We start from the raw sequence: 21,792 nt of genomic DNA on the forward strand, positions 1-21,792 counted from the left end.
ATCGAATTCGTATTTTTGATGCCAAACATCTTCAAAATGCATGAAACGTCGAGAGTTTATGTTATCTCGAAAAAAATTTATTTATGAAAATCGACTTTTTGGGACTTTGCCGATTTCGCACCTTTTTTCAGTTCAATATTACCGTGGCTGTTTTTTCTTTTACAAAATTTTAGAACTCGAATAATGATTTATTTTCCTGTATATGGTTGTCATGTGATGTATAATAATAAAATGTAATATATGCATAGTAGACTTTTACCAAACCCCCCCCCCCCTCCACCACAAGTCTACGTAGACTTTTAATTTTTTTTATTCGCGGGAAATGTGTAATTAGCAAGAAGCACATTATAATGTTCAATTAAAAATTAGCGTTCAGATTTATTTCAAGCTTTTTAAATATTAAAGAAAGGTGTTTCACATTGTTTTTTTGTCTATGATTGATCAAATCAATTAGTACTAATTCAAGGTGCTTTCCAATGTTTGTGTACTTCTTTCGTTCAACGTTCGGAATAGTTCTTTTCAAGGTTAGTTACTCAAATATATGTAAAAAGATATATTGCTATAACTAATTTTGGCCGAAGTGTGCGAACAATGCAGAATTGCTAAACACTTTTTGAGCCTTACTGGTGCATTCAAAATTGTTAAATTATAAGAAACATTTACGAAATAATACTGTCGATGTGTACTATCATCTAGACTAAAATAATAAACCAAACATGCACACAAATTTCACTTTTCGTGAACAAATTTCAATATATAGGGTTACTGTGCCTTAATTCATCTTAGCACCTCTATTCATCCTACCCATTTGAACACATTAGTTAGAGCAGTATCTGCTCTCTCTATTCAACGCATTGGCTCAAATGGTAGGACGAATAAGGGTGCGTTGTACTCGACTTTTCGCTTCGCTCAAACGGGAGCATTTTACATTTTCCAGGCGAGATTTTTTATTATACTGCTTCTTAGGAACGAAGCAAAGATGTTGATAACGATTCAAGAGCATTCCAATCACTGAAAGCCGAGTTATCCGTGAAAGAGTGTGATATCCCGACTAATGAGATGAATAAGGGCTCGTCTACCCTAGAAGTAAAATTTAACGGGTGTTTAAAGATTTTGAAATCAGTGTAAATGATTGCAAGAGAAACTGATTAACTTGAGTAAACACTTTGTTGTAGAAGTTTAACTACACTACTGCTTTAACCACCGAAATCAATAAATAAAAAATAAAATTAATCCACTTATTGTTAAAAATCGGGTGTTTTGTTGTTACAATGCTTATCTTTGACCATTTTTTACGTTTTTATGGTTCATGCATTTAATGGTCCATGCACGTCTGCTAACTAGTGATGTCTCAGATGATTTCACAGTCAAAATCTTCCGTCGAGAGGAATTTTGGGCGATCGTCTTTGGAACTGTCATTTTGTATTATTCCTAGATCAAAACTATATCGAAATATACGCAAGAAACAACACTGTGTGAGGTTGTCCAAAAAAAAAATCGTGGGTTCTGGGTTGAGTGGTCGCTTAACGAGTAGTTACCTCAATAGTGTACTAGCTTTGAAGTGTCTGCATAAATACTGAATAGACCGATATTTTTAATACAACTCTCTTTAAATCCCATTTATAATTAGTAATACGAGAATAACAAAAAATAAAAGTCTGCGTTAGTTTGCGTTTTCCTCTGCCGGAGCAATGTCAAAATAATATTCTATTAAATACGAAAAACTTCTCTTAGATGAACGAAATGAATTAGTGCGACCAACGAAATTGTTTGTAATATACACAAACGTTCATTGCAATAATTAAAACATTTCGTTTCATTCACGAAAAAATAATGTCATTTTCAACGACAACATTCGTGCAATGTACACTAAATAAGTGAAATTTACGAAAACTTTCGTTCATCGAGCGGTCATTATTTCGCACTAAAATCTTTCTAGTCCTCAATAGAGGTAAGCAGGTTGAAATAAAATCGATTTTCCCAGCCAGATCGATCCTTTTAGTTAGTTAAAAAAAATCGTTGTTGTCAAACATCGATCCTAAAATATCGACTGAAAAAATAATATGCTAATTGATACGAGAACTTTCCTAAGATGAACGAAATAAATTCGTGTGAGCAATGAAATCGTTCGTAATATACATAAACGTTTATTAAAATAAACGAAACATATCGTTTCATTCACGAAAAATGTTATCAACGATTACTTCGTGCAGTGAATCTTAAATGTGTAAAATTTACGAAAGCTTTCGTTCACCAAGCGGCCATTCTTGTTCATGAAATTAACGAAACCTACTATTTACAATGCACGAAAATACTTCGTTGCAGAAAACGACATATTTTGCATTGCCTAATCGATTTAATTATATTTACGAATTTATATTATCAGTGTGGGTCAACCATGTTTTGTTTTTTTTCGATATTTTCTAAACACATCTGGTAATCCTTCTTGTGCATTGTGATTCAGTGGTGATGCCGAATAAATTCCAACAGATAACTCTTTTTTTTTACAAAAATTCATATGGGACTCTTATGCTTTGGGCAGTGTAATAAGCCTGTTTTCACCTTGATTCTATTATCTACCGATTTGAAGCCGTTGGTTAGGGCAGCGTCTCCAATCGTAGTGTGGTTTTTTCGATACTTTTCGCACTTACCCATATAAATGTTTTTGGATGTTTGGATGACCTTTTTCCTCCAACATCAAAAAGTGATAACTTATCCTCGTAGAAAAATATTAAAATAAGCATAATTTTCCCATTTTGACATACATTCGTTCTATAGGTGAGCGTGTATCAGGTGAACGGAAATATCCATAGATTTTGAACTGGAAGCTCATCATCTAGAAAATTTCATTGTGAAAAAATTTGCTGTACTATAAAAGAGGGAAACATTTATCGCTTTTTGTGAAGTTTCTCGAGCATTTTTGAAGTATTACCGCTGTAAATGTTCGACATTCAAAAAAAAACAAGTGCTTAACAAAGATATGTATCGTATGACTTCTATCGATCTGTTCAAGGAGAATAGTCTAAATTAGCTACCAAGCATAACAAATCGTAAATTTTGAATGGCTTTATTAACAAAATGTTTGTCATTACTACATTTAGTACATATTCTATTGCAAGATCACTTATTAAATTACAGTATAATCGTGACGGACAAAGATTGAGCGTGTCTAGATTAAAATTGATGTTTGTTTAGATGATTGGGAGAATTGATCTTATCGAAAATTTACAAAAATAAATTCCATATAAGCTCAAATATACCCCGATTTTACGGTAAAATAGTTTCGGAAGAAAATGTCCTCGCATCTCACCAACTACATCGTGATTAGTGGCAGTTTCCATGTCAGGTGTTGTCGCCGACAGGTGTCTGGAACTGTGCTATTTCTGGTTTCGTTCACATGTAAAGATTTATGCCGAAAGATAAACTAATAATAGGAGAGTCTGGGCCAAGGCATGAGCCTAGTTCGCTGAAGGCGTTAAGTTGGCGGAGTTTCTTTTTTCTTCGTTCGTATTAGTTATATGGCGGCACTGTCTCTCGTTTTTACCACAAATTATGTAAAATGTGTTTTTGTATGTTGCATTTGATTTTGTTTTGTCTGGGGTTATAGTTTTCGAACGTAATAAGAGAATTTCCTTAATTTTGTGTTTTTTTGCGGTATTACGTGAATGATTATATTTTTCAATAGTGCACAATCTACTTAAATCAAAGAGATAACAAATGAAAACTCCGCCAACTCCCACACAACTTTCACAGTAAACGGCAAGTTGCGGCGGGTAGCTTAGAACAAAGTTTCAATAGCCTACTGATCGCCAGTATATAGTTTAACCTGCCTGTCCGACTTTTCGTTTACTGGGCTAGCTCCGGGCTTTCCTAGTTTTTGAAATCAAATAGATTAAATTTATTTATTGAAAATCGGGTTCGGGTCGGGCACGGTTTTTCATTTTTTTAATGTTGGTGCGGGTTGGGTTCGGCTCGGGTCCGGGTTCGAAAAATCCCACATCCGTCCATCTCTAGTTAGAAGCTCTGGATTGCAGAAAAGGAGCAATTTGGGGCCTTTACTACTCTACGTGTTGTTCAACAGTGTTATGTTTGTGCTGAGTTATGGATGTATCGTTGGATATACTGACGATTTAAAACGTATTGTGAAAAACGCAAACTTGTCGATTGGTCCCGGCGTAACAAGCTTGCAATCAGTATTTCTAAATGCGAAGTAATGACATATCATCGCATGTGTGTGATGAAAGTATTTGACTACAATATGGACAACATCTTGCAACGCCCAGTTGTCTAGGTGGCGACTTGTATCACTGGACCACAAGCTATCATCCCACCTTTTTTTTGTATTGGCTTGAATGTCACGTTCCCCGTACGTAGTCGGGGACTTGTGCCTTGCCGTGTGTTTTCATCATTTCCTGAGCGGAAGGAAAGGACAAGGAGGTGTGGGGAAGTATAATTGGAAGGGTGGGAAAAATAACAGCACAAGAACAAAAATAAACAACAGGTAAGTTAAACTTACAAGTAGTTCAACTTGCCTGCGAATAAGCCTAAAGCTCTTTACCACATTGGATAAGAAACTTTAGTATGTCTCTGAGTTTCAGTCACCCAAATATGGTTTCGTCTATATAAGGACGGCCGAAGACTCGAAATCGCAATTGTGCTACCGCTGGACAGTTGCATATCGAATGATATGAGGTTCCGTAGTCGGAGTCATAAAGATCACATGAAAAAAACTCAGCGCGCTGAATAGTTGCCATGTGATAGTTAAGTTTGCAGTGGCCGGTTAAAGCCCTGGTCAGCATGCCGCAGTGGAGCTTCGAAAAATGTAGGAGATTTTTCGAAATCACTGGGCACGGTTGTTCTAGAAACGCCTTTGTTTGGCGCCACGTTTGTAGATTTCTCCAATAATTGCGGTGCTCGGACAAAGCCCAGGACCGCATTTTTTCCCTTATCCAACTTGTCGAAATTGGCAGCGCAGGCTCAGGACCAACGAAGTCAATCCCTGAACCTGCCCTGGCCAATTCGTCAGCCCATTCATTTCCAGTAATACCGCAATGTCCGGGCACCCAGACAAGGTAGATAGTGTTGAGAATTCTTAGTTATTCGATTTGGGTTCGGCACGCGATCACTAGCTTGGACCGTGATTTGTCTGAGCTAAGGGCCTTGATTGCAGCCTGGCTATTGGAGCAGAAGTTTATAACTCTGCCGGACAAACTCAGTTGTACCCCGCACATAATCGCAAAGATTTCTGCTTGGAATACAGTACAGTATCTACCTAGTGAGTGAGATTGTTCCAATCTTATTTCACGACAGTAGACACCAGCACCAGCACGTCCCTCCATCAGAGAACCGTCAGTGTAACAGACCACTTGCGTTTGTTGTTGTCTTTCCATGTAGCCAGAAAACCACTCCTCTCGAGAGGGAATCTCCACATGGAATGTTCTGTAAGGAAAACTACATGTGAGTATTATATCGCTGGGAGCAAGAATATCTTCACCCCATGTAACAATTTGTGACCACAATCGCGTATGACTGGTAGCAAGATCAACATGGTTTCTGTTCCAAAGCCCAGTAACCTGCAGTCTGTATGCACATGATAGTGTTTCTTGTTTGAGGCGAATGTGTAATGGTTTCATATTTAGAACAGGGATGCCACATTGAAATCTGTGTTTCGATCAAAAAAATCTTTTTACCATCTGTGATGACTAAAAAAGGAAAAAAATCTGTGGAAATCTGTGATAAATTTCCAAAAAATCTGTGAAAAATCACAATATTTTCAAAAATCTGTGAAAATCTGTGAAATTTTCATCAAAATGCCAAAAATCTGTCATCTGTGAAAAAGAATCTGTGATCAAAAATTATGAAAAAAATCTGTGACATTACAGAAAAATCTGTGAGTATGGTAATCCTGATTTAGAAGTGCCTCAAGAGCAGCAGTCGGAGTCGTGGTGAAAGCACCAGTCAACGCCATGAGCGCCATTCTTTGCAGATGGTTTAGCTTTGACTGGACTGTCACCACCTCTCCCCTCTGCCACCACACAAGGCATCCGTATGACAGTATTGGACGTACAATTGTCGTGTAAATCCAATAGATGTATTAAGGTTTGAGACCCCAGGTCTTTCCAAAACTTCGTCTGCACTGCCCGAAGGCCATGCACGCTTTCTTGACTCTGAACTCAATGTGAGCTGACCAATTCAGTTTGGAATCCAATATGACTCCAACGTATTTAACTTGATATGCACACAGTAGCTCAGAATGAAAGAACTGCAAGGGACGAACCCCGGTTGTTATTCGCTTCTTCGTGAAAGGAACCATTGAAGTTTTGCTTGGGTTAACTGATAGTTTAACTTGTCGACACCACTGTTCGACAGCTCCTAATGCCTGTTGCATTAAGTCAAAGATTGTTCCGATGCAAAATCCAGTAATTAGTATTTGGTAATCGTCAGCAAACCCGTAGGCTGGAAATCCAAGCTCAATGAGTTTCTTTAACAAGCCGTCAGCTACCAAGTTCCATAACAAAGGTGAGAGAACGCCGCCCTGAGGACAACCACAAATACTCAGCTTCCGTATATCAGCCTGTTGCAGTGACGAGCAAAGAATGTGGTTACTAAGCAATGCGTTTATCCAACCCGAGATACATGCAGATATCCCATGACCGTGCGTCGCTTCCAGAATAGACTGGAAGGACACATTATCAAAAGCACCCTCAATATCTAGGAATATACCCAAGCTAGATTGCTTAAGCGAGAAGGCTTTCTCAATGTTGTAAACAACATCGTGAAGCAGAGTGATCGTGGATTTCCCACACTGATATGCATGTTGCATTTTGTGCAGTGGATATTCAACTAAACTAACGTTCCTGATGTGATGATCGATTATCCGTTCCAAAGCTTTCAGAAGAGAAGAATTTAAGCTAATAGGCCTGAAACTATTGGCTTCTTTATAGCTTGAGCTATAAAATTTGGGAATAAGTCTAACAGTTATTTCACGCCACGCTTTCGAAATATATCCAGCAATACAGGAAAGTATAATCTTTTTCAAGACATGTTTGAGAATCAAATCCCTTTTGCAGTAGCACGGGAAGTATTCCGTCTTTTCCGGGTGATTTGTATGAAGCAAAGCTGTCAACTGCCCACTTAACCGATTCACCAATGTGCGTGCTAACGCCCACGAGTCCGAATCACCAGAATGAGATCTTTGAACATTGTTCAACTCCGGATCGATACAACCTGGAAAGTGTGTGTCGAAGAGACAATTAAGAACATCTTTTTCGTCCGTCACATAAACACCATCTCTGGTTTTTAGGGAGTTCATCTGAAAATCATTCGATGTGGAGAGAATTTTATTTAACCTGCTAGCCTCGTTCAGACTAGAGACATTAGTGCATAGGTTTTGCCAGCCAGCCCGTTCTGCAGATCTAAGAAATTTCGTATATGCACTACGAGCTGACCTGAAAGCCCTGGAGTCATCACGCTGACGTCGGTTCCAAGCTCTTCTCATAACTTTCTTCATTCTTTCAAGCTCAGCCCTCCACCAAGGGCTTTCCGTAGTCGATTTAACAGTACGAAGTGGATAAGCTTCTTCGTAGGATGCTAATATTAATGAGTTTGTCGTATCCACGATGTCATCTAAGTCGTCTAGTTGACTAATTGTTGGAAAATATCCATGAAATTTAGTCGCCAAGTTTTCCAAAAAGAGGTCCCAGTTTGTAGATTTAGGATTACGATATGTTACCACATTGAAGGTGACATCAAAATGATCGAAAAATATATATTTATGATCGGATAGAGACGGTTCAGTTTCATTTGGAACCTGCCAATTTCCCAGCTCATGCAAAATTCTATCCGAACAAAGTGTTATGTCTAACACCTTCGCCCTCCCAGACCTCGCAAAAGTTGGTCGGTTTCCCACATGTATTACTGGACCACAAGCTTTCATCCCATCTGCATCGAGCTGAAATAATTTCAAAAGTATTTCGCTAATTGAAATGTATATCAAAAATGGGATGCATATCAAAAATTACCGAAGACTTTAACGATCCGTATTGTCTGATGTAACTCTACTATGCAGGATCAATTCTTGAGAACACCTCTGCTATTTGGACTATCCAATTGAATGAGTGTAGAAAAGATTCATTTGAATTGCCCTGAAAAATTGACCACAAAATCTTCAACTATATCCCGAGAGATGTCGTATATAGATCAAAGACACATTGAATCGCCGAAGAAAACTTCAATAGGTGATATTCGCACATGTTTAGCTAGTCAAAAGTTAAATAAATCTGGTACTATGTTGAAAATGTCCTATTTTCCATAAATTTTTAAAGCGAATGCATTGAGCACTTGGTCGTTAATTTTTTTATAATATATAAATAACATTTTTATTCGAATGTGATTATCTAAACAATCACCATAGAATAAATGGAAATTGATTCGAAGCGAAACGCTCTTGTTGGTTATAATCATAGCACTTTATCCCGTCAAATGGCCCGAAGAAATAAATAGCTGGACACAGATAAGAAATAAAGCCATGATCATTATTCACTTGATGGGCTCCACCTCCCCGCGGCATTCCAGCTAAGTAATGCCGGTGGTACAAAATATAACCTGCTGGTCGCTAAAATAACCTTAACCGGCACACAAGACAATGAAACGACCTCATTAGTGGTATCCACAAAGTGGTACTCTCCTCCGGTAATCTAGATCTTACGGATCCCGAAAGGAAAGAATCGATTTGCGTTCCGTTCACCGCCGGCGAATCGCTGGCGGAGCTCGACGGCAACGGTCATTCCAATCGATTCTATTTTGTATTTCCCTTGCTGGTTTGCGTGTAGTAGGCCATGTATACTGTGGATGGTCAATGCAAAGCCACGGCTAACACAGCAACTACCGACTTGATCCAAAGGCAATCAATTGCTTTGTGCTTCTATGTATTTTTTGTGTGTGATTTCCTCTCAAGAAACCTAAACTAGCACTGTCGGTCAGGGAATGACCGAGGAAGGAGAGTAACAAGAATACGATGAGTGCTAAAGACCGCTATTCTATCGCGTAGCGTATATCTTAATTCGAGTTTACAGAATTTATCACAGCATTGTGCTGTGGCGGTGGATGCTGCAATTTTGTTATTCCTTCTCCGGGTTTCTTTTTGTTAAACGTGCACAGTAAAAACCACATATGTATAATCCATTGTTTTATAAGATTAGCGAACTCGCTCGATTTTCGTAGCAAATGTTGAGAAGGTGCCCAACTGATGCTTACACAGTATCGACAGGACTAGCCTACTGCAGACCATGTTTTTCCACAGTGTGCCACCTGATCGCATTCGTGATCGCAGCATCAGGTCGAACACGAGAGTTAGCATCCACTTGAAAAAAAAAAAACGAGCGAGATATCTTTCTTCTTCCGTGGTTGAATAGGCTTGCTTCCGAGACGCGCCTGATGCCAGCAGCAGCAGCATCAGCCAGCAGCGATGGGAACGGAGAATGCGCCACGGAAAATACCGACGGAATCAAGCGCCGGGCTGACAGGCGAAAGGCGAAAAAATGCGCAAAGAAATAAGAAATTATCTTGGAAATGCTATCGGCTTTATGGATGTTTATTTTTATTCTCCCGGTAACGTGTGCGTGTTCATTTATCCCCGTTGTTCCCCAGAAGTAGCCAGCGCCGTGAACTGATCTCTTTCTGTTGCTGTTAAATTCTCTGAACATGGACCTAATTAGGTACGTTTTCGATCCAAACAAGAGCAAACAGCGGTGGGTGGAAGGTAATGGGAGGAGGCAGGAGATTTCACTGAGGGAATAGGATAGACGATCACATTAGCCGATGGCACCGGCGGCTCAGCCAGAATTGATGACTGCGGTTAGGTCGTTTAGCTTTGCTGGTTTTGATAAGAATACAAGCCCCAGAGAGAAGGGAATAATCAATGCGTTTCTGGGATCATACTTGAAATAAGATTTGATGTGGGCATGGACTGGCAATTACAGGTTAATCTCTCTTTGTTGATTCATTTTGACATTAACTGGATGCTTTGCAACTTGTCTGATTAGATTTGTTATGAGTTTTCTAGGCTAGGCGGCGCTAGTGATCGTGTCAATTTTTAATCTATTGCGTCTCAAGTTCCTGATTTTTTAGCAATACGGTACCTTCGGCAATGTTACTCAGGCGATTAAAACCAACGAGGTCGCATGCGCAATTATAGATTCTGCCAGTAGACTGCACTAGTGAGCGTCTCATTTTCTCAATCTGCTATACCTCAAGTTTGTGATTTTATTAAAAATTCTTTGTATTCGGCAAAATTGTATTGCATTTTCGCCATTCCTTCAGCATGAAGACAGAAATTTTCGTGTCGTAAACACATTAATATTGATGCATTTATTCTCTTTACAGTAAACAAACGCCATGTTAATGCATACATCGAGAATAAACCTTGATGGAACTGGTACGCGGTTATTTTCCAACAGATGGATATCATCGCAAACGGGTTCCATCGCTTACTGCGTTTCAGTGTTATTATTTACATTTTTTGTGTCTTTGAAATGTATGATTTGGAACTAATTGCTTCATATAGAGGTAACCAGTTTCCAGCTGTGGAATCACGTGATGGCATTAAACTACACATGTTTTCCTGCCATCTCACTGTATCGCATGTCCGGAATAGGCTCTATTTGGCGGAGAAAGCTATGTACTGAAAGTTCCTGGAAACTGCGCAATTGAAAGCCACCTATGAGCTTTTAAATCGAGTGCACAGACCGATGAGCATATCCCTCACGAAACCCTATTGCGGCCCTAAAGAGTTGTAGCCTGAACCTTCTATGAACCCGGTACCCACGTATTCATTTGTACCAAATCTTTCAGACCGAATGGGCAAATGGCGATTCTATAAAACAGGAATACATAATGTATAATTTTTTAGTGTTTCGGATTCTTCTCGTCAGTAACTAACATCAACTTAATGCTAGTAGGATAAGTCCAATCCAGCACCAAATTGGCACTAGTTAGATACTAATAAATCCAAGAAGTCACTCGATACTAGCCAGTTGTCTAGCGTTCTCACAAGACGTGTGACTTTTTGGATTTTAGTGTCTAACCTGCGCCAATTTGTTGCTGGATTGGATCTAACTAGCATTAAGGGTTTACATACCTTTTTGTGCGTAAATGTGAAGAAAGTATGAATTTACGTAAAGGCATAAATAAATGATTTATTTACATCAAACTTATAGTATTTTGGTAGTACATTTTTCAGTGAAATTAACAGGCATAAGTTTATAAAAATATATTGATAATTGGCGGAGTTATGGCTTTTTCCCTGAAACTCTTTTTGCCTTTCTCATACACCCAGGTTTTTTTACGCGGTTTTTACAATTTTTTTTACGCGGATTTTACAATTAACGCGGTTTTTTTACGCGGATTTTCCAATTGACACGGTGTTTGCAAAAATATCGTAAGTCCTTTTGAATGCAAAAGACAAAAAAAAAATTTCTGAGGACAAATTTATTTTAAATGCAAAGAACTTAGAAGAATTTTTGAAGTTTTTATTTTGCGCGGATTTCGCAATTAACACGGTTTTTGCAAAAAATAGTTCTTTTGAATGCAAAAGACTTAGAAGATTTTCGGAAAAATGGAAGAGACGGGTCTGGAAGATTCCTTATGGCCCGCACCCCAACAATATGGGTATTTTCGGAATGGTCTTGAAGAGTTGGTGCCAGAAATTGTTTTTTGACGCCATTTTTAAATCAAAGATGGCGACTTCCGGTTTAGTGAAATCGCTATAACCCAATCAATAAGGGTATTTTTGGAATGGTCTTGACGAGTTGGAGGCAAAGATCGATGTTTGACGCCATTTTGAATTTCAAGATGGCGACTTCCGGGCTGGCCATATTCACTATAACCCAAATTGATTTTTGACACCATTTTTAAATCCAAGATGGCGATTTCCTATTTCGCGAAATTCGCTATAACCCAATCAATATTGGTATTTTTGGAAGTTGAAGTTGTAGTACAAATAGTTTTAATTAAACAGTTGAATTTACTTAAATTTAAGCAATATGTTTAATTTGAATAAATTCAAACCCCCAACTCACACTACATACGTCTCTTTTTCCTCTCTCTCTCTTTCATTCTCACCGCACTCTTCTGGAGGAAGACATAAAAATATTTTGCATTTTGCTGGTTTATGATTAGATATTATATTTGAGGGTGATTTAGATGATTGCCCAGATTTTTCATGCGTGAATTTCGGTAAACCGGAAGTCGCCATCTAGAATTTTAAAATGACGCCAACCGTTTGTCTGCTACTCGTCAAAACCATTCCGAAAATACTCATGTTGATTGAGTTGTACAGAATCTCGCTAAGCCGGAAGTCGCCATTTGGGATTTGAAAGTGGCGCCAAAAATCAACTTTTCATGGAAAACCTTGCGGGGAAGGTGCAGATTTATTTATTTGGCACCTACTCGTCAAGACCATTCCGAAAATACCCATATTATTGGGGTGCGGGCCATAAGGAATCTTCCAGTCCCGTCTCTTCCATCTTTCCGAAAATCTTCTAAGTCTTTTGCATTCAAAAGGACTTAGAATATTTTTGCAAAAACCGCATTAATTGCGAAATCCGTGCAAAAAAAAAGCTTTCAAAAATATTCTAAGTCTTTTGTTGAGAGTTTTTTACGCGGATTTTAGAATTACCGCGGTTTTTTTACGCGGATTTTCCAATAAACGCGTTTTTTACGCGGATTTTCCAATTAACGCGGTGTTTTACGCGGTACGTATCCCCCGCTTAAAAAAACACGGGTGTATAAAGAAAGGCTATGCAATCACTGTAAAATTCGACTTTTTAACCAAGACTCGGAGGGCCGAGTGTCATATACCATTCGATTCAGTTCGCAGAGATCGAAAATGTCTGAGTGCGTATGTGTGCATCATTTAAACTCACACAATTTTCTCAGAGATCGCTGAACTGATTTTCACAAACATCTCAAAGTTATAATGCTCCCATAAGCCGCCATTGAATTTTAGTTGACCCTACTTCCGGCTCCGGAGTTACGGGTTGAAGACTTCGGTGACACAGCCAATTCTGATATAAACTGGTACCACCATGATGTCCAAATGATGTAAAACATATTAAAATGGGTGCAACATTACTACAGTTTGCGGGTCTGGATCACTAATGATCAATGAAAGCAGCTTTGACCACATTGGCATACTATGACGGTTCATGATGTCCTCGGGGAACTCACCAAGTTCCTAAGCTAATAACACACCTATTTCGTAGCGAATTTTTGACTGATTTTTACAAACTTGATTTCAAATGAAAGATACAGTAATCTCACTGGACTGCTGCTGAATTTCATTCAGTTCTGACTCTTATTTCCGGAGTTACATGTTGGTTAGTAGGGTTACACTGGAATTTCCCGTATAAATAGGTACAATTGTAATACCTCAGAGGCTAAAAACTATTGAAATGGATACCAAATTACTTCGATTCGCACGTTTAGATCACTGATTGTCAATCAAACATTTTTTTAATATATTGTCCACTATCGACGATTCCGGAAGTCCGGAATTCTTAGCATATTCCACAACTAAAGTCACATCGGTTCTTCGGTGAAATGGAAGGTTCTTCGGTCTGAAATGGAAGGCAAAATATGCAGTTGAGTATTGCGTCGCCACCCCCCCCCCCCCCTCCGTTGCCCTTACATCTCCCTTCATCTTCACTTCCCTCCCTTTGGACCACCCTCACACCCGCATTTCCTTCATCCACCCCGTACACCGAAATAAGATGAAGGATTTCTGATGCGTCCACCACTCCCACTCTACTAACCCTCACCCCCTCCACTTCCAAACCCATTCCACCCACATTTCCAAATATAATCACATGAAGATAACATTGAACTCAGGGGTGGGCGTAGCGTAGTTGGTAAATCGATTGCCTTGTACGCTGCGCACCTGGGTTCACGTCCCGACCCCGCACATAGGGTTAGAAATTTTTCACAAGAGATTTTTCTAACCCGAAGAGGCGAATGACCTTAAGGTTAAAACCTCTATAATTGAAATTAAAAAAACCATTGAACTCATGCTGATTAACCTAATCAAATACACTCAAGTTTTTTTACGCGGTTTTTTTGCGCGGTATTTTTTACGCGGTTTTTTTTACGCGGATTTTGAAATTTACACGGTTTTCATTTACGCGGATTTTGAAATTTACGCGGTTTTCATTTACGCGGATTTTGAAATTTACGCGGTTTTCATTTACGCGGTTTTTGAAATTTACGCGGTTTTCATTTACGCGGATTTTGGAATTTACGCGGTACCCATCAATGAGGTTCCCTTTATCGCGGATTCTTAAATTTAAGTGGTCTTCATTTACGCGGATTTTGAAATTTACGCGGTTTTCATTTACGCGGATTTTGAAATTTTCGCGGTTTTCATTTACGCGGATTTTGAAATTTACGCGGTTTTCATTTACGCGGATTTTGAAATTTACGCGGTTTTCATTTACGCGGATTTTGAAATTTACGCGGTTTTCATTTACGCGGTTTTCATTTACGCGGCTCGTATCCCCCGCGTAAAAAAACCTGAGTGTATTATACTTTTTTGTTAAAGTGACTCAGCGTCTACTTTCGTGGTAGTCAATAGGATACGTGATAAGTATAACATGTAATAGACATTTCCACAATTTTATGAAGCAAAACAAGCTAATGAATCATAGTTTGAATAAATGAGAAAGGTACTATCGCACCAGTAGGTGGATTAAATTTTTATTTAAGAGGTTTGCGATTAAAGACCAATAGATCAAGCAAAATCACAAAACTCACAAAATTTCATTAGTATATGAGTATTCCTCGTTCCTTTACGATTAGTTGAATAAATAATATTTTTTCCTGCATTCGGGAACGTTTTTCCTAAAAAATTGCTGTTTTGAGCTTTAAAAATTGTAATGAAAAGTTCTCATCCACAAAACATAGATTTATGCATAAAAAAGGAATCGTTCAGGTATGAGAAAAAATAGCTACAATTAATTAAAAAAATTGAAGAAATTGGTTGAGTGGTTTTTCGGCAATCGTGATCATAGAAAACCATTTTCAGAAAAACGACATTTCGAGATAATTATCACTGCTCTTGGTAGAAGAAGCGCGATTGCACGCGGCTTGCCTTTCGTGGTGTTTCTCGGATCTCTGTGAAAATTTGGTAAAATATTCTATAGGAGTTGTATTTTCAGATAAAGTAATAAAAACATTTCAATTTTTTGAAAAGTAAAAAGGTATGTAACCCCTTAAGTTGGATTTAGTTGCTGACGAGAAGAATCAGAAACACTACAAAACTATGCATTATGTTAGGTCTTGTATTCTTATACTTAAAAATTTGGTCTTATCCAAAATGTTTCCTGGTTGGGAATTTGGCACCAGAACACATAGGTCTGCCGCCAGATTTAAAAAAGGTGACTAAGAAGAATTTTTTTTCTGTATTCTTAAATTGTATAATAATTTAACCATTTTGGCTAGAAGGTTGAGATGTGTGTATTTTCTCATAGGTTGTCAGTCATTCAGATATTCGCTTCCTATATTTGGACTTTGTGGCAGCCAAACTTTAGCTATTCCGATACTCTATTATTCCATGAATAAATTATTATATATCAAATTAATCAGTTAACTTTTTAACATGGAAGAGTTGAAAACTTAGTTTTATGTCATAATTATAAAAAAACAACAATTTCGCCTCGAAAATCAGGTCTGATGTCTTTGGTATCATCGACAAAGTTATTTAAAACATAATCTACTTTGCCGAAGATATCTTCCATCTAAAAAAAATTAGGAATATTTTCGCTCGGGTACTCTACTTTAGTTTGATAAAAAAAATTATTTGCCAAATTGCAGAATAATATTGCGTGCATATCCAGCGAAGAAATGGTGGATCTAAAATGACATCTAGGGCCTCAATTAGGTTTTGTCCTACACGGACGAAACATACCTATGGAAAATAAACCAGGAATGGCAAATCAGTTGGAGAAATATTATTCAATTTAGAAATATAAAATAGCAATTTATAAAATAATTCAGAAACTAATTTTCAGCAAATCTTTCGATAGCTATGTGGAAAACCGAAATTTACCAGTCCCCAAAGAGGCGGGAAAGGGGAAGTTTTTGAACCCGCCTTTATCATACTCATAATCCTAATAATAATTAATTTGAATATTTATTCCTTCACCAACCGTTATATCTATGTATTTCCGACAATTGGAAACTGAATGAAAACCCTGAGTTCACGAAGATTCCTTCGTTTGTAGAGATTCAATTGGCGGTTAGGTGTTTGAAGGCAACCTACGGAGTGTCTATTCAGGAGACTATATATCAAGACCTGACTGAGGAGACAATTTCTTTCGGTGACCTGATTGGTGAATTGTTAATTACAGTGCATTATATTTAAACTACCACTCCAAGTACCGTTACGACATGCCGGTTATGTCCCAGATATTACTTACTCCTCTTTTTGCGCAAGCGGATGAAACTGAGTTGCTTTTAGGGTATGTTGCTGTTAAAGGATTTTATACATATTTTATAAATTATATTTATATTTTTGCCATTTACCAAGAAATCCATCCAACATGTAGCCATACATTGAGTAAAGATAACTGATTTTGCATTACCATTCCCTGACTCCTCATTTAATTTCTTTAATCTTCCGTCATTTCAGTCTCTTCCATTGTCTTATGATAGTTTTCACTGGGCGTGGGGTCACTGGCCCGTGCCTAAATCCTGAAAAGGTTCAGCTGATGGAAAAATGAATGTCGAAAAGGATTCATCATTAAAGACTCCAACTTCCTATTTAAAAACACACATTGAACTTAGTAACCATACTTAATCTTCCTTTGGATCAAAAATAATCCGCTACGTATTCTAAAGCTTTAAATATAGCACAGATATATCACGGCTTACGTGACAGATATTTCGAAAATTTTCCCAGATAAGCTCAAAATTATAATATCTTGCCAAAAGCAAGCAAATAACATTACTGGGGACAAGGACTCTATGAAGGACTACATACCTGCCCACAAAGTTGAGATCGACGGTGTGGTTAACGATGCAGGTTGTTCATTGTAGATCTACTGAAGCACGGGATTGGCTGTTTCTAGCTCCAGTGAGCGAATATTTTGAATATCAATCGCACAGGAGGTGGCCTTTATTGGTACTACACTGCCTATTTATGTCTTGTTTGACATGGTTTGTGTGTCTGTTTGGTTATCTGTACCGCGTTTCATGCATTGCACCAAATTCAAGAAAATGAGCCATTGTAGCAATAAGACCCGGCATGGTAATTGCGGAAAACCATCAGAATGACTCTTGCATTAGTAATGCTGCAAAGAGTGCCTATTGTGGGGAGAGTCCACATCATCTATTACTCTGCTCAGCGTACACACAGCGCCCGGATAATCTGAAGCGTTTCATTGAAAAATGCTTTAAGCACTCTTTTGCAGAAATACTAAAGAGTTAAACATTTTATTTTAAAGATGAAATTCATTTTTTACTCTAACACGAATATTGTTCTACTGCAAATTTTTTTGGACTTAATTTTTTTCATTTTCGGATTCAGCACAATATTTTATATTGAAAATTACCATCAGCTTATTGAGTTCAGAATAGCTGTAAACTAGTGTTATCATAATAGGTAGACTTATCACCATTCGCAATGCAAGAATCAACCTCTTGATTCTCTGCGCAATTGTCGCATCTTATTGATACAATGGTCTATTTACCTGTTTTAATGCAATTGTGCAATACAAACAGCCACACATGCAGATGATCCTTGTTGAAGAAGACGTAATTGAGCGTAAAGTAGTTCTGACAACGATCACCCAATCCGAGTTGGATGGGACACACCATTTTGTCCCGCTCAGTACGATTTCCAATCAAAATTTGCGCTCATTGGAGCAATGAGTTTTTGAAACAACCAACCCCGTGCTTCACTAGATCCACGCATTAAAAACTCGAATCGGTGACGATGCCGTCGATCTCAACATTGTGAGTGGGCATGTAGACGCGGTTCTCTTTCATATAAGGCATTCATAAGAAGATCCATTATGTTCCGACAGAGGTGAATGTATTTGATTTTAAACGAAAAGTTGGAGTTATTGATGAAGAATTTTGTTCAATTTATCACAAGAAGAGTTTATTTATGCACGGGTCAAGCCTGGCACAAAGCAAAAACAGAAAGAATTCGAAATAATAGACAGAAATAAAGGGTGACATAATAAATTGAAAGACTGGTCAGGGGATGATAGTAAACCAATAATGGTGTCATCTATTTTCACTCGATGTACGACAGGATGTTTTCTTAGCACCTGGCACGAGTTGTAAAAACCTTTATTAGCAATAGATCATAAAAACAGGACTATGTTAGTCCAAAAAACTAAAACACAATTTGGGTTTCTGAACAAACCCCTAGTCCTGCGTGAGTTCCCCAATTTGCGCCAATGCGTTGAACAAAGTTGGCAGATGCTGCTCTAAGCAATGGCTTCAAATCGGTAGGGTGATAATAGACACAAGGTGAAAACAGGCTCATTACTCAATATACACATTTTATGAACGGAACATTCAATCGAGATAAACTTGTACTATCTATCGAAAAGTTAACCCAAAATCCTTTCTCTTTCCCTTTTCCAGAGGTGGCAGTAATTTGCACAACCGCTTCGACGAGGAGGGTCCAGCGGTGCAAACCACGTTCACCTCTTTCAGCAGCAACAACGGTCATACCTCGCAGACCACGCACTTTGTGGACAAGGACGGCAAGGTTACGACCCACAAGCAAGAGTCCGGTCCGTCCACGCACCAGCAGCAGCAACAGCAAAATCAACAGTCGTCTTCATCCCAGAAGACACAAAACTAAGAAAAAAAAAAAACAAAACGGCTCTAGTTAGAAAGTTGAGCCATTAGCAGCTAGACGCGGGGAACAAAGATACAAAAGACAGGAAAAAAACAAACGTTAATTTTTTTAACACCATCCACAAATGATTTCAGCCTGCCGTCGCGCCAGGGGAATCTCCAATCCCGGACTAAAAGAATGATTCCGAGCGACGGTGGATAAGTACGACGCAGTAATTAATTTGTCAAACAATTTCAGCACACCGCTCGGAACGTCTGCAATGAAAGCGAAAAAAAAAATAAACCAGCGGTTGCCTTTTTACTCGATAAAGCAGGTAAATCAAGACGACTGGAAATGGAACGCAGGAAACGACAGTGTGAAATTATATTCGCGCGCACAAATTATCGACACAAAGTGCAAAGAAGCGGCGAAAGCGGTTTCAATCTAATCTCTTTTCTTTTCGGTGTCACAGTCACAGCATCAAGAAAAAAAATCAATTCAAATCAAATCGAACCGAATCGAAGTGAAGTGAAGTGTATTATCCATCAGCAGAAGAAAAGGAAACGAAAAGAAGCCGAAACGGTGGATTTTTCGAAACTAATTTATTGTGTGTGTACTGATTCGTAATTTAAAATGCCAATTTAAGTTAATGCCTAGAGTTTAGTGATGATGAAAAGAAAACTTTTGAATAAAGATAGTTAAGCAATATGAACGAAAGAAATGCCACGAGCTATCGTTGATTTTACTGTGAAAGAACCGTTTTGATTCGATTTTCGCTTTGATTCTCTTTCTGATAACCTCACAAAGTAGCAAAGTCAGACTTCGTTGGCAATAGCAATAATTCAATTTTGTATTTGCATAATTTTGTGCTTCAAACGTTTTAGTTAGTCTTATTCTTACTGGCAGTGGAACCATGTTTCTCAAATTTCCATACTGAATCTATAAGGCGGGATTAGTGCAGTTAGATCTGTGTTCGTCTCAAGTTGGATAAATTAATGGAACGGAACCAATGATTTTTATTTTGAATATTTAAATCGAAATCAGTTGGATGCATTCTGTCGTGGAATAGATTTTCTTGATTGTAAAACGCCACAGTGTAATTGGGTTAATTCCATAATAAATAACTAATATCCTGGAAATAAATTGTTCTGTCAAGACTACAACAGATAACAATTTGAGAGAGGAAATGTTCTTCCTTATTCTATTGCTTCTAGCTACAGCAGAAGATGTTTCCTCCTGGGGTTCATCACAGTCGCCTTCGTTAGTAGACAAATTAGTGTAGTATAGGCCGGTGGTATAGCTATCTATATTTAACTAATATAATAATATAATCAATGTTTCGTATGACCTCAGACGAAATATTGATTGGAAGAGCTACGCGTCCACAATATCTGGTAAAATCGAGTCCACACAAGTGCTTCCTCGGGAGGAAGAGTACGGGTTTGTGGTTTGGTTCTCGATACCGCGATTTAAGCTCAGATTAAGCGCGTACCAGACGCAAACTCCCGCGGATGGCCTCAAAACCCATGGCGGGGCTAAAAGTGTTCAGACGTGTACGTGGAGAAGGCTGCCGAGATGACGGCCTATACGCTAGTTTCGTTGACGTACTAACGAAAGAAAAATTTGAAGAGCACTCTTTGGGGCACTGCCAGGCATATGCTGAAACCGAAACAGTACTAACGAGAGTGTGGAATATTTAAACGATTGGATATCCGATTTCGCCATGAAGGTTTGTCCGGATTCCGCTCCTGGAAGAGAAGATCTACCGCCCCGCGTCCCCTCACGATGACGTGAACGAAACACCTTTTTCGATAGTGGAGTTCTCACTTGCTCTCTTATCATGTAACAAAGTCCCAGAGAAAGACAGAATCAAATTCAACTTGCAAAATAATCTTCCAGACTCTGTTAAGAGACGCTTGTTGAATTTATTTAACAATTTTCTTGAGGGTAACATTCTCCCTCATGACTGGAGGCAAGTGAAGGACACCGCCTTCCAAAAACCAGGAAAACCAACCTCCGACCACAGCTCGTGTCGACCGATTGCAATGCTGTCCTGTATTCGGAAGTTGTTCGATAAAATGATCCTGTTTCGCTACGACAATTGGGTCGAAGCAAATGGCTTACTGGCAGATACACAATTTGGCTTCCGCAAAGGAAATGGGACGAACGATTGTCTTACGTTGCTCTCAACAGAAATTCAAATGGTGCTATGCCAGCAAAGAGCAGATGGCATCAGCTTTCTTAGATATGAGGGGGATTTTGATTCCGTTTCCCTCAATATTTTTTCTGAAAAGCTGCGGCAGCCTGGTCTTCCACCGATTTTAAATAGCTTTTTGCTAAACTTGTAGTCTAAAAACGCATGTCTTTGTCGCATGGTGATTTATCGACATCACCAATTAGCTACATGGGCTTTCCCCAGGGCGCCTGTCTAAACCCTCTTCTTTACAATATTGACTTGAATGACAATGACAAATATCTTGTCAAGTCCTGCACGCTACGGGAGGAAGATCACCCAATGTCCCGGTTCGGGATGTACTGGCAAGCTGCGAACTTTTCTTCATGTTCTTCGTTTACACCTGCGTAAAAACCACCAGATATAACTGCCCGTTTTATTTTTCCTATCATTCTCAGAAGTGTTCTCCTCCGTCTGTACCGTATACCAACGATGGTTTGATGTGACTTCAAGGCGACACGAAACGACTTCGTCGTTAGTTAATGAGTTAACAAACGCGGGACCAACCGCATAAACATCACACGCACAACTCGGCGTGGTGCCGATCCGCATCTGAGCCATCCTACGAAATCGTCTGAAGGAACCCCTGCCGGGTCGAGGAGGACCACCCAGCGTCCCAGTACATGATTCTTCCCGATGAAGGCCGTGTTAGTCTATACTCGATGTCGTTGATCTCCCGTTGCTGGAAACGGAAAGTTAATATTTTTCTCCC

The 21,792-nt window shown here is 38.8% G+C and overlaps 1 protein-coding gene across 1 annotated transcript in view; it reads left to right on the forward strand.

The window, feature by feature from the left end:
* The window catches only part of LOC131691431 (uncharacterized), a 38,420-nt gene extending 18,852 nt beyond the window's left edge, over positions 1 to 19,568 (forward strand). Inside the window, exon 5 of the mRNA XM_058977811.1 lies at positions 18,649 to 19,568. Coding sequence (XP_058833794.1) covers positions 18,649 to 18,871 — 223 coding nt within the window. The 3' untranslated portion in view covers positions 18,872 to 19,568. The remainder of the gene's footprint in view (positions 1 to 18,648) is intronic.
* The last annotated feature ends 2,224 nt before the right edge of the window (positions 19,569 to 21,792 follow it).

This window comes from Topomyia yanbarensis, chromosome 3 (assembly GCF_030247195.1).
Source record: "Topomyia yanbarensis strain Yona2022 chromosome 3, ASM3024719v1, whole genome shotgun sequence".
In the NCBI taxonomy this organism is placed as follows: domain Eukaryota; kingdom Metazoa; phylum Arthropoda; class Insecta; order Diptera; family Culicidae; genus Topomyia; species Topomyia yanbarensis.